The 13,563-nt window shown below is 39.6% G+C and overlaps 1 protein-coding gene across 2 annotated transcripts in view; it reads left to right on the top strand.

Annotated features, from left to right (window-relative positions):
- The window catches only part of LOC116776774 (protein slit), a 72,193-nt gene extending 60,693 nt beyond the window's left edge, over positions 1 to 11,500 (top strand). For both annotated transcript variants that reach the window (XM_061529207.1, XM_061529208.1), the window contains 21 exons: positions 254 to 325; positions 672 to 832; positions 1,256 to 1,385; positions 2,076 to 2,253; positions 2,647 to 2,756; positions 3,505 to 3,674; positions 4,093 to 4,306; positions 4,835 to 4,974; positions 5,303 to 5,472; positions 5,968 to 6,135; positions 6,274 to 6,346; positions 6,602 to 6,703; positions 7,375 to 7,507; positions 7,945 to 8,054; positions 8,399 to 8,512; positions 8,584 to 8,750; positions 9,169 to 9,298; positions 9,623 to 9,697; positions 9,771 to 9,844; positions 9,997 to 10,152; positions 10,272 to 11,500. In XM_061529207.1, coding sequence (XP_061385191.1) covers positions 254 to 325; positions 672 to 832; positions 1,256 to 1,385; positions 2,076 to 2,253; positions 2,647 to 2,756; positions 3,505 to 3,674; positions 4,093 to 4,306; positions 4,835 to 4,974; positions 5,303 to 5,472; positions 5,968 to 6,135; positions 6,274 to 6,346; positions 6,602 to 6,703; positions 7,375 to 7,507; positions 7,945 to 8,054; positions 8,399 to 8,512; positions 8,584 to 8,750; positions 9,169 to 9,298; positions 9,623 to 9,697; positions 9,771 to 9,844; positions 9,997 to 10,152; positions 10,272 to 10,382 — 2,758 coding nt within the window. In that variant the 3' untranslated portion in view covers positions 10,383 to 11,500. The remainder of the gene's footprint in view (positions 1 to 253; positions 326 to 671; positions 833 to 1,255; positions 1,386 to 2,075; positions 2,254 to 2,646; positions 2,757 to 3,504; positions 3,675 to 4,092; positions 4,307 to 4,834; positions 4,975 to 5,302; positions 5,473 to 5,967; positions 6,136 to 6,273; positions 6,347 to 6,601; positions 6,704 to 7,374; positions 7,508 to 7,944; positions 8,055 to 8,398; positions 8,513 to 8,583; positions 8,751 to 9,168; positions 9,299 to 9,622; positions 9,698 to 9,770; positions 9,845 to 9,996; positions 10,153 to 10,271) is intronic.
- The last annotated feature ends 2,063 nt before the right edge of the window (positions 11,501 to 13,563 follow it).

Here is a 13,563-nt window from a genome sequence, read left to right on the forward strand (position 1 = left end):
TTGGACTGAACTTCCTTTATCTCATGTATTAACATATTTTCTAGCACCAAAATATGTTGTGAGGACAACAACTTCTGATTGTAAACATCTGACTTTTAATGAAATTACCAAAAAAACAATGCCCATACCCTGGCAACGTTTACATCGCTGGAAGACGTACATTTCTCAAACAGCGCAATTTTCTCACCACAAAAAAAAACCGCTTTGCTTTATGGCTGAGATATTTTATTTTTAATTATTACGTGTTTTGCAGGTCCCTGACTGATAACAAAATAAGGTGCATCACCCCCGGCTCCTTCGACCACCTGACGATGCTGTCGACTCTGTGAGTGAAATGTGATTCACAACATGTAGAAGAATTACAATAAAAATTATTCCTATGAACAAAAACTTTTAAATATCGATAAATAATTCCCAAAAATACATTTATATATATATATATATATATAAATGTATGACATTTTGAAGTGTCGTTGACCTTAAGATATAAACACTTCTTGGTGTTTCACATGACACCTCTACATTTATCAGCATATTATTATTTTTTTTTGTATCCGTATGTTTAATCGATAATGTACAAATGAAGGGACTCCGCCTTTTTTACATCCACAGGGAACCTATTGATTTGAATCCATCTATAATCAAAATCATTTTTGGTCGACACATTCCAGTTCGTTGGCCAACAACCCTATCGCGTGTAACTGTCACATGTCCTGGTTGCCGGGCTGGTTGCGAGGGCGGCGGCTCTCCTCGGGGGTGACGTGCGCCCTGCCCCTCGGCCTGCGCGGCACTGAGCTCCAACAGCTGGAAGTGGTCGACTTCAAATGTGCCCGTTAGTGTTACCAGCTCCAGACTCAGTGTGGACATCATCATTATATCTAAGACCTGGACAGATTTAGATAAAACTTTTAAGTACCAGCGATCACGGAAGAAATGATGAGAGGCACTCATTTTGCCCGCTTATACTTTGTATGTAGACATCATGACAGGGAATATAATATAATTGATGTAACAAAAGCTAAGAGCTACAAACATGGCCTCTACAAAAGTCATGTGCTTCAGAAACCTTCCGCATAACCAAAGCCTTTCAAAGCGATTTGTTATCATCAGTTAGCTCGTGCCAGTATTCTTATTAGTCCAAATTTGAGTAAACTATACTAAAGCTCGTACATAGATCTTCGTTTCCGCCTAACAACAATCCACAGTCCTATATAATATATGTGTAAATATTTAAAATAAAGTCCATGTTCCTCAGCGGACGAGCAGGGCTGCCTCCCGGCGGACTACTGCCCCGAGCGCTGCGCTTGCGCCGGGACCGTGGTGAGATGTGCTCGAGCCAGACTGACCTCGCTTCCGCCGAGAATACCGCCCTACACCACGGAACTGTTAGTGATGCTAGGAAATACTGAAGCGAGATTAGTCTTTATGAGAAACTTATATTTTTCGGATTACTACGCGTGTTTTTATATTTTAAAAACTACACACCCGACGTTTCGGTTGCTTAGCAACAAACTATGAATGTGAATGAATATGTTGTTTTTAAAGTTATAAAATACGCGAAGTAACCCGAAAAATATTAGTTTCATTTAAATGAATACTCGCGGAGGCCTCACATCTAAGGTTTTACGCCTGATATGGATAAAAGTCTAGATATATATAGCATAGAAAAAGTCCCCCGCCAGGGTCCCGAACCTGCGATCTATGAAATATCTCTTCCAGTCGCTTTCCCGACCAAGCTATCGTGACCCTGCTATATCCGTTCTTGTTCAGATCAATCTTCCCAACTATTTCCGTTTCCCTCCTCTAGTTTTCTTTGTTCCTTTTTGCGAACACTTAAATCCAATTAATATTATAAAACTGAACGTCCCGAGGGCTGTGCGGATGACTGATGTTCTTTCGCAAAAACATCTAAATTTATTGCGAAGAAATTTTACAGTAATATGGACTGGACATAAAAATAACATATGGGCTATTTATTCTTAAATTATGGGAAATACCAAGATTTGGCAATAAGCAGAACTATAAGTTATATATAATATTTATAGGCTATAAGTAATATATAATATTAATCCCAGGTACTTGGAGTCCAACGAGATCACCAGCATCTCCTCGGAGCAGGTCCGTCACTTGACGCAGCTGACGAGGCTGGACCTCTCCAACAACAGGATCGCAGTGCTCTCCAACAACACCTTCGAAGGTCTCAGCAAGCTCTCCACGCTCATCGTCAGTTACAACAGGCTGAGATGCGTTCAGGTCCGTGTCTCGTACCAACTAACCTTAAAACATTCACACATACTGCATATAGTAATAAAAAATAACGATTTAAATGTACTTTTAAGTCTTATTAGTTAATAATGTTCGTTCCGAGACCACGCAAAAAGTATTTAAATTAAGAATCTTTCAATAACGTACAATAATTACTAAAGACCATAATAGATGGCGCCACTTCTGTTTGAGACAGTAATTGTTTGAGTACTTGGAATTTAAATAAGTTAAAATAAGGTTATTTATTAGAGACAAATAATTATAATGTATTCACTTATTACCAAAAACAATTAGCACATTTAGATCAGTTTATTTATATTGTCTAGTTGTAAGTTTCATTACTGGGACGTATTTGCTTCATACGCCAACGCTCGTTCACAGCGGGACGCGCTCAAGGGTCTGACGCAGCTCCGCGTGCTGTCTCTCCACGGCAACAACATCTCCACTCTGGCGGACGGGGTCTTCAGAGACCTCGAATCCATATCACACGTGTGAGTTTGTGCTTACAAAAAATAATAATGTCTATTGATTATTTAATATAAATAATTTTAACTGAATATATGTGTACGGCGAGAAGTAAGAGTATCCAGTACTTCCACTTCGATATTTATTGGTCCCCAACTCGTAACAGAGCCTTGTAATATTCAAGGTAACATATGTATGCGAGGGTCAGTTAATACCCTACAGAGGGCGCTAGTTTCGCTCATAAGAGTTTGCGTTAAATAACAAAAGATTAAACGTAATGCGAATCAAGTCTAGTCCAGTCTAACTATAAATTATAAAATGCATTGTTAAGTACAAGTCTACTACACCTCATATATAGATGTCGCTAGTTCACTATGAAGTATTATTTTATGTAAGTAAACTATTATAGTTAACAATCCCTACATATATACCAAATTAACATTGTAACTTTTTTGTCTGCCTGTTTAATCTTAGTTATATATCATTTGGCATAGCTAGTTCTTGCCAGGAATAGAAGACAAATATTAATTTTACTATCGGGAGTGATCATTCTTTTAGTTTTAACTGAAATTAATTATTATTTTAAGCGCCATCTAGCGGATTTTTCAGCAATGATTGAAAATAAACAAATGCTTTTGATTAAAACTATCATAAAAAAATCAGATATAAATATTGAAAAAAATTAAATGTATTACAACTTTATTATTATCTTTTTATTATCTTTTTATTAAAATAAGTTAAATAGGTGATAGCTAAAGTATCCACATTCTTTAGTGCCCTGGGGTCCAACCCCTTGTACTGCGACTGCAGCGCGCGCTGGCTGTCCGAGTGGGTCAAAGTGTCCGGGGAGTATGTGGAGGCGGGCATCGCTCGCTGTGTGGCCCCACCGCCCATGAGGGACAAACTGTTGCTCAGCACAGCTACGAGCGCTTTCGTTTGTAACGGTGAGTACGGCACAGGCAGGGTTATACCGTTTGAATTAAAAGACAAAATACGTAAGAAAAAATAATAAAAGCGAGCCGGGCTTGAAGCCGTTTCCGTAAAATCTAATTCGAAATGCCTCACCAGTTGATCCATCGCGTCCTTACTTAGTGTAAAGAGATCTCTTGACTTCCGCTGTCTGTCCTGGGCTTTAGCTCAACTTGTGTTTAGTTTTAAAAACAATCGCGAATAGCATTTTTGTTTAGAACGCTCTTATATCCCGAGCATCTCTCGGTTCGTGGAAACGAAAATCTTTCCTACAACATATTTTTCATAGTTAACTCGTGAAGACACCGAAACTATATATTTAAATAATAATAGTCTTAACTGAGTTAATTCGGTAATTTCTGTGGTAACATTTTATTCTCCTCCCCGCACCAGGTAACCCCCCACCGGAAGTCGTGTCCAAATGCGACCGCTGCTACCGGAACCCGTGTCTGAACCAAGGCACGTGTCGCTCCACCGCATCCGGAGGCTTCGCCTGTTCCTGTGCCCGAGGCTTCCACGGAGAAACTTGTCAGTATGAGATAGACGCGTGCTACGGCTCTCCCTGCGCCCAGGGAACCTGCCAGCTGCTGGAAGAGGGGAGGTTCCAGTAAGTAAACAACGCTACAGTATGAGCATAGCTAGAGGGTGACTCTAGGAGAGAACAAGACGTGTTGGCAGATATGAGTCAGGTTGTCAGAATATATTTCGTTAGATATTACATATTAAACTAGTGCTGAGCGAAGCGAGCGAAACGAACAACGCTATACTGGCGACTCGGGCTGTTGAGTAAGACACAGTTTCCAGCTCATGTAAGACACAGTTTCCGCTCAACGTCTTTGTGGTGTTCTTGTCTGTAACATTGCTCGATACTTCATTCATTAAAGTCGTGCGCCACAAGTTTCTGCTTAAAAAATATTTCGCCGGTACACATGTGAACACAAGTATGGTTCTTGGCACACAACCTTAATTAACGCTCGCCGGTGACAGCTGCAGCGGGCGGGGCGAAATAAAATAAACTACTTACATCCGAAGAAAACTTTAGATTTTGCTAAATTTCTGTATACTTTTTAGGGTATATATATATATATATATATAAGTTATAATAAACCTTGGTAAATAACCTTCCTTGGCACAGTTGTGCGTGTCATGCTGGATACACAGGCGTGAGGTGTGAGGTGGACATTGACGATTGTGTCGGCCACCGCTGCAAGAACAACGCGACCTGTGTGGACCACCTGGAGGGCTACACCTGCAAGTGCGCTCCAGGTTTCATGGGTGAGTGCCAAGTGGAGATCTTCTTAAACACGGTCATAGTTCTTTACAAAGAAATAAAATTCTACCGTGTTTTTGTGACATGATAGTCAATATGGAAATATATTATCTATTAAAGGACATTTTCTTTTTCAAGTTTTGTCTGTTTGTTCCGTTTAATATCAGAAACGGCTGCACCGATTCTGATGAGACGTCACGTGTAGAGTAGCTCAGGCTACATTGTGTGTATTCATAAAGACTAATGAAACGCACGAGCAAAGCTAATGTGGATTTAAATCATAAGCTGATCGCTCTCGCTTGTGTATTCTTCTAAATAATACTTCCTCATCAGGCGAGTTCTGCGAGAAGAAGATACCGTTCTGCACGAGCGGCTTCAACCCTTGCGCCAACGGAGCCTCGTGCGTGGACCTCGGCAGCCACTACACGTGCGCGTGCCCCAAGGGCTACTCGGGACAGAACTGCACTATCAACGCGGACGACTGTATGAACCACATGTGCCAGGTGCGGGCCTGAAAACTATTCTCTTATATGTTGTAGTTCAGGATGTACTTTGGGAAAACGACATGACATTTAGAAATGTCGTTGATTTTAAAAAGAGTGACGTCAGCCCAAATGACGTCACCAACTTAGTTCTTGATTGTCGTCAAGCTATTGAAGGTAACCTTTAGACGGTTTGACCGATCCTTTACTTCAAAGAGATCCGTTCCCTGCAACGGCTCGAGCGAGACTGTTTTTACTCTGTGCCCCCGCCTCTATTTATACCAACCGACACTCATTGTTGTTATCGCACTTGCACGGGTCGTTATGATAAATTATGGACAATTTTAATAATAGGAATAGCGCCGATACATTAATGTGAAGCCGTCATCCAGACGACAGATGTCGCCGTTAGATAATATATGTATCATATAAAACACCCTGTCTGTTTCTATTGAAACAAAAATGAAACCCACGCGAAGGAAGTCGCAGGACGTAACTAGTGCAATATAATATCAGAACGGCGCTACTTGTATGGACGGGCTGGACGAGTACCGCTGCGCATGCGCCGCGGGGTACGCGGGCCGGTACTGCGAGGCGGCGCCCCACGCGGCTCTGGGGACTTCGCCCTGCGCGCACCACGACTGTGTGCACGGAGTCTGCTATCTGCCGGCCCTGGCGCTACACGTGCGTATAACCTCACTATCCACCAACACACACGTGGCCAGTGGATAATATGAAACTTACATATCACACCGGCGAAGACGCTCATACCGAGCGCGTGGCCGACGGGTGTATAATTAAATATCAGTGGATCATCTCCAGGATGACATCATGATGGAGAGACCTCTGCTAGCGCCGCCCGACTACCTCTGCAAGTGCGCGCCGGGATACTCGGGTTCGTATACACAGACTTGTCACGCGCCCAATCAAAATAACTAACAGCCCCTGGCTAAAGTAATAGAAATGAATTAATTTTAACAGCTATTGTTATTTTACTTAAGACTCACCAACACTTGCTGATGTTTAAATCCTAGCTTTCTATTCGTTTGTAAGTCAAACATATCAGCGCCATCTACTGGCCGCTTAACACGAACTCCCCGTAACCTTGCGCTTCTGATTCATTCTCTATGCGCGACCCACCCGGGTGCAGGTCGGTACTGTGAATACCTGACCTCTCTGACCTTCAACCACAACGACTCTCTCGTCGAACTGGAACCGCTAAGGACCTCGCCGCAAGCTAACGTCACACTCGGTAAGTCAGACCAAAATTCACAATACTATAGACATTCAAATTTCATCAAAACCGGAGTCGAATCTGCGACCTCTTGAACACACCTCTCGTGTTGCTTTGCTGACTTGGCCGTCGCGCGCTAACTCGCGTCGAGTTAAGTACTTATTTTATATAATCACTAATTAAGGACAAACCAGTGGCCTATTCATATATTAATCTAATGTTATGGTCCAGTTAAAATTCACAAAACTGTTATTTATTGGATTTGCTACTCTTTAGACATTTTATCATTACGGCCATCTTTAGTGTCTGAAGTCCATTAAAGTGACTATCTGTAAATATTGAAAACGCATTCTTTAAGTTGTTTTTAAGTAATATATGGAACAGTGGGACTCTTTTTTTTTTTTTTGGTCGCCGGCATCTCTAATAAATAAGTTCGTAACGCAAGTAAAACATCTTTTTAAAGTTTAGACGTATATTTTTTATGGAATTTGCAGGTGAGAATGGGACGTAATACAAACTAATGCTGTTCCTTTTTTTATCTGTATTATTCAGTTCAGTTTATTTGGTCGCGAGTTGTTTTAATTTAAACGAAAGAAGATAACTTTGTCTTGGTTCATATAAATTTGCGGCGTACCTCTGAAGGCTGTGTTAACATAGTGAGATCTAACACTGTGTGTGTGTTTGTTAAGTTTTTAGCACAAAACAGTTGCACGGAGTCCTCATGTACTTCGGAGACAACGAACACTTGGCCGTGGAGCTGTTCAACGGAAGAATTAGAGTTAGCTACGACGTCGGCAACCATCCCACGTCCACCATGTACAGGTACCAACAAACATCGTCTCGAGCAATATAGTTTTTATCCAACACCTGGGATTCCCTCATCAAAATACAAATTCCATGTCCATGCTTCTGCATGTCCACGCTTCAGCTAGATATCAAGGTACAAAACAGTCTTCGTGCGTCCAGAGCGGTGTGAGAAAGTTAAGAGATCGTTGACGCTAGACAAACAACAAGACTAACTGACGAACACTCTCACTCGCCCCTGATCGCGGTTGTTGTTGAGGAAACGAAATGTCGGGATCATGTGCATATAGAATAATAAAAAAATCGTGCTTTCATTGAAATGATTACATGCGAAAATCTTAGCTACCATTATTCCAAATAATGACATTGAGGATGTCTATCAACGATGTCATTTCCGGTTTGAGCTTTTAATGGATGCTTAGGTAAAATTTTTGCAAATTTTTATATTTTTACAGCTTCGAAATGGTGTCCGACGGTAACTACCACAAAGCTGAGCTTTTGGCCATCAAGAAGAATTTCACTCTCCGCGTCGACGACGGGCCCGCCAGGTCCATCATAAACGAAGGTAGTTATATGAAAAATAAATGAATACAAGAAACTGAACATAAAAAAAAATATGAATATAGGAAAATAGGAAGTACTTCAGCTAACGTAACGACGCGCACACTGTTACCTTCGCTGCATAGCAACAATACCATGCATGTGCTCGGAATCTACCGACTCTCTCTCTCTCTCTCCTACTTTCTATATTTGTGTATCTTTCTGTCTCTTTCCCTCACTGTTAAACTTATAACGCAACCTTTGTTGAAGGTCGCATAAAAAGTTTTACTTCTAAAATACGGAGCACAAAAATAAGCCAAACGTGTTTTCGGTTCAAACAAAACATTCCCATCATCATGTAACCCACAGGCAGCAACGAATTCCTCCGCCTGGAGCGCCCGATGTTCGTGGGAGGTGTGCCGCCGGATGTCGCCAAGGACGCCTTCAGCAAGTGGCACCTCCGAAACATAACTAGCTTCAAAGGTATACATTGAATGAGACAACGCTGCCATCTTTAAACTCAAACAATGTGTATAATCTGTGGACCTCTGCAGGGTGTCTCAAAGAGGCGTGGATCAACCACAAACGTGTTGACTTCGTGAACGCAGCTCGAGCGACTCGGACCACCGCGGGTTGCGGGGGCGGAGGCCTAGCCGGGCCCGGGGCCGAGGAGCCCCCGGCGCCCCCGCACGCTCTCCAGGAAGACGGCGCGCACGAACCAGTATGTATCACGCTTCACATGTATATGTCGCAGAATGAGATCGATTTAAAATCCGTGCTCGTCATCAGAGTCCGCCATGTTGAATTTCAGTTGTAGTGACGTCAACAGCTGACGAAACAGTTTGAAGTTAGCATCCAAGGAGCTTGACAAGTCGCCGGTTAATATAACGAATTACTATGGGTTGCTATCAGACGCTGTCTCTAACACATGTGTTGTATAACTTGAGCCTGGATTTCTATATTTTATTCTTCACAAAGTCTTAAAGAATCTGAGCTGAACTAGGACTACCTTACAACTGATATCTCAAAAAAGGGCATATACATATATACTTCAATCATATATACTGTATTCGTACTTATATCTTTATTTAAGGAAATATCCCAGTGTTTGTTCTGTTTACCGTTATTTTATCTGTTAGGACCCCTGCGTGCCGAATCCTTGCGCTCGCGGCGGGCGCTGCGTCCGTGAGGCGGGCTCCCGGTCCGACTACACGTGTCGCTGCCGCGCCGGCACCGCGGGGGCGCAGTGCGAGCGCCGAGCGTCCGTTGGTGAGGCATACATTTAAAAATATATAAAGTTCATTTCAATTCTGCTCCTTGCAAAACTATGATAATCTTTTTTATTACTTCTCTGTATTCTGTGACGTCATTGTGACGGCACGTTTAGTTATTTCTACTAAAATGTCATTATAATATGTCCACACAGATGATATACAAATAATCTTACACTCGATTTATATTGAAACTGTATTAATTTGGCAAAATGAAAAACAATATTTACTTTATGCGACTTTCTTTGTATCAAAAAAGCATAGATAGATTGTTTCCAAAACACTGCATTTCCAAGCTAATCGCTAATTTGTATGTCTGAAGGCAGTACACCAGTCATCACTCAGTCGAAACTTCCTCCTCGAAAACAGGTCATCAACAACGTCCAAGCATCGCCAGGTGAGTGTGATAAAGATATTATATTATTGACGAGGCCACTACGACGTCAGATTCAATATTATTTCCTTTTCAGCTGCACCTTCGCCGAAGCAGTATCCAGACCAAGCCTCTGCACCACAAATGCCATCAACTGCAGCCTGCAGAAAGGTGACCGCAATAAATATGTTCTACAACATTGCTATAAAATTATATAAGGCGCACATTTTTGTTTATTTTATTACATATTATGTGCATTTATCAATTTAAAAAAAGGTCTTTTCTGATTGATCGGTTTAATTTGAATCTAATTTCTTTAATAGGAAGCGACGCGTGAATTTATAACAGAGGGCTCGTGTAGGAGCCGCAGGCCTGTCCGAGGGGCCCGCTGTACCGCCCGGACTGTGGGGCCCGGAGACAGTGGGGGGGCCTGTCCGCGAGCGACGTGCTGCGCTCCAAGGAAGACTAAGAAAAGGAAGGTTAGTCTCATTTCTCACATTGGAGTTGTTTCATTTACTTATCATTAAGAAAATAAATAATATCAAGAACTTCGTGTGATACTTAACAGAGATATTTAACTGGTGTCAATTTGTTTCAGATTCGGCTCGTCTGCTCGGACGGCACGCGGTACACCAAAGACATAGAGATAGTGCGGAAATGCGCCTGCGGGAAGAAATGTCCAGCGAGGAACACACCATTCCTACACTAGATGTAGACATCCCTTATACTACGACATTATCCTGTACACGCCTTTATAAACATCCAATCCCTCGTGTGTACACACCTTAAGAACGCCGACTTCATCGTAGCGACCCGATTTTTATAATTGGTTTAAATCGTACTAAGTATTTACCAAAAAAAAAAGCGTAACTTAAACTTTATCATATTAATATTTTATTTGATTATATCAATGACTGTCGAGGCCTATCACGTATGGCCTAAATTGATAGAAATACAATATTATCACACACGCTGACTGCCATTTTAATTCGTAGATATTGTAATAATCGTGAATATTAATGTTTTATATTTAGACGTAGTGATGTACCCCGTTAGATGTAACACTTAAATATACTCAAAGATAAGTAATTTATGCATTTGCTGTTATACTTGCGCCCTAGAGGCTAATTTTAAATATGGAACTTGATATTTTTTTTTAACCGCGAACGCGTGTTGAACCTTAACATTATTATGTGTTCATTTTATATATCATTTAGCTAATTGTTAAGTAATTCGTATTTATAAGTTAGTTTTAAGACGTCTATATAAATTATTCTCTTTTAAATTGTAACCTAAGTCTTGCCATAAATTATATTTTGGTCAAAGTATCCGCTTTTCTAAGACGCGACCGTATTCGGCTATACCACTTTTAGTTTTTATAATAGAACTTTTTCGAACGATCCTCTTTTGTAAATTATGGATTATTTATTGAAGTTTATTTGCTTGTCTCAATGAAGGCTTGTTTACTGTAAATTTGTAGTTAAGATTATTGTATAGAAAAAATAATTTAGATGACACGCATTCCCTATTTATTTTCTTATGTTTTTTTTATGAACGCATAAACTCATCATTAATTATATATTTCTTTCAGTATTAATAATTTGTTATTTAGAGAGAAGTCTATGGTTTTTTTTTATATTATACACCCAAGTTTATCGAACGGCACAATAGCTACCGGTCCATAAAGATTTCTCTATACTAGTGTAAGCTTTAAGTTACATACCATAGACAGTACATGCGCTTTTTATCGGTAATAATTAAAAGGTCATATTGTCTATGAACTTTATAATTTATTTGATGTAATAAAAGAGGATGTTAGATAAAAAATTGTTTTTTTTTTCAATATAACCCAACACAGTACAATACAGATTTTCTTTTTAAAACAAAAAAGCGCGAAAATCAAACTTATTGTAATTGAGTCCTTAAATTCCAACAACGTTCTTATTTACGGAGATTTCTCGAAACGGAATTATAAAAAAAAGTTTAGAAATGAATGAAACAAGAAAACAATTATCCCTCGAAATTTTTACAGTATTGTGAGTTTATCGAGACACAGAAATATATAAAAAATGCAACTTAATATAAATTAAAAGAAACAGAACGTGGCTAAAGAAAATAAATGTGAACACACAAACTTCTTGTTCTTCTTCTTCTTGGTTAGTGGCGTTTCCTTGTAGATTTTGCCAATGTCATGTGCCGATATTATACAAATTTTCTTAAAACTATATATTCATATGTGACAGTGACAGTGACAGTGACAGTGACAGTGACATTAGCTAAGGTGACGGAGTCAACATTAAACACCATAGATTGAACCCGGCCTTATGCCCAGGTCAATATTCTAAATAATCTGACCATAGTATTCTCGTTGACCGTCTCTCCAATAATTAGAACTATCAAGCATTGTTATAATAATAATGAAACTGCTTGGTGGCATTTTTATTAATATTAATATACTATATGTTTACGTTCAGTCTGATAAAGGCAGTGTTAGTGATAATTTTTTTTCTAATTAAATAGGAATTATTTTATAATAAAATATATTTCTAAGAAAGTCTTCGCCGTGCATAGAAATTTGACAAGCTATCTTTAGCATTAATGCCCGCTTCAATTATGTAGGGTGGCAACCAGAGGCTCCAGGAAAACAAAGAACTTACTTATATGTAGATATCGGCGCAATTGTTATTATTTGAATAACTAATAATTGAGGGTAGTTGAAATTATCAGGTGTCATCCGCATAACCACCGGTGCAAGTGAAGTCACAACAATGTTGGTAAAGAGGCGAGAATTGAGATTACAGAGAGTCTCGCTCAGGCCGTTGCAGGGCACGGACCTCTTCGTAAGGTGTTCGTCAAACCGTCTACGAGGTTACCTTCAAGAATGAAATCCTGACGACATTCAAGAATATAATATCGGTGACGTCAGGTATGCTGACGTCACTCTTTAAAAAAACGACAGTGCTTCCTACTCCTACATATATTATAATCAGAATTGCGTATTAAAACTTATAACCTACACCTAAGAATACATGATTGCCCCGATGTTAGGACAGCAATCCCATTCCATAGCTTGTGTGGCATTAGGAACTTTCTGATTCACACGGCTTGGTGTTCTTTCCGCGGAGTCAGCGGCGTCACTCGTTATATGATATTTTATCCATACAACGATGTTGCCCCGGCGATGTCCATTTATTTCTTAATACGTTGCGCGTGCGTTACCTTCTCACAACATTTTCTGTAAATACACATCTTCTGGACCTATTATGAAATTCGAATAATGCTCACAATTACAAAATTTTTTTTGGATTCAGCTGACTTACTAAAAATCCATCAGCATACATAGGCTTATTTATTTAAATAATTTCCTAAATTAACGGATCTGGAATAAAACTGTCTTTTAATATTTTTTTTACTTAGAGCCATGGTTTTTTTATTATATACTCAAGTTTATTCTTCTGATGGTATATATAAATATATATGTATTGCTTTTTATTCCTTCTGATGATATTATCGGAAGGAATAAAAAGCAAATATTGCTCTCAGGTTCAACTCTCTGAAGCAATAATAGTACCTCTAAAACGGAGATTCCAGGGAAAGAAAATATCAGATAAATGATGCACAAATGATCGAACATATTAGAGTATTAAGTTAGAAGCATGAATATTACAGTTGACAATACATATTGGGAGAGATCAACAAGCTTTAAATAAATGGGTGTGTAATAAATGTCCTGTATAAATTCTAGTGGCTAAAACCAATGGCATCAAATTGAAAATCTGGAGATTGTTCAGTGTGATAGACAGATTTCGTTTCATTTGTTTTTATTTTCACTAAATCATTTCTATTAATTTTATTCGTTGGCAATACTATATCCATAAACTTTATGTACT

Source organism: Danaus plexippus, assembly GCF_018135715.1.
Source record: "Danaus plexippus chromosome 29 unlocalized genomic scaffold, MEX_DaPlex mxdp_37, whole genome shotgun sequence".
Classification (NCBI taxonomy): Eukaryota; Metazoa; Arthropoda; class Insecta; order Lepidoptera; family Nymphalidae; genus Danaus; species Danaus plexippus.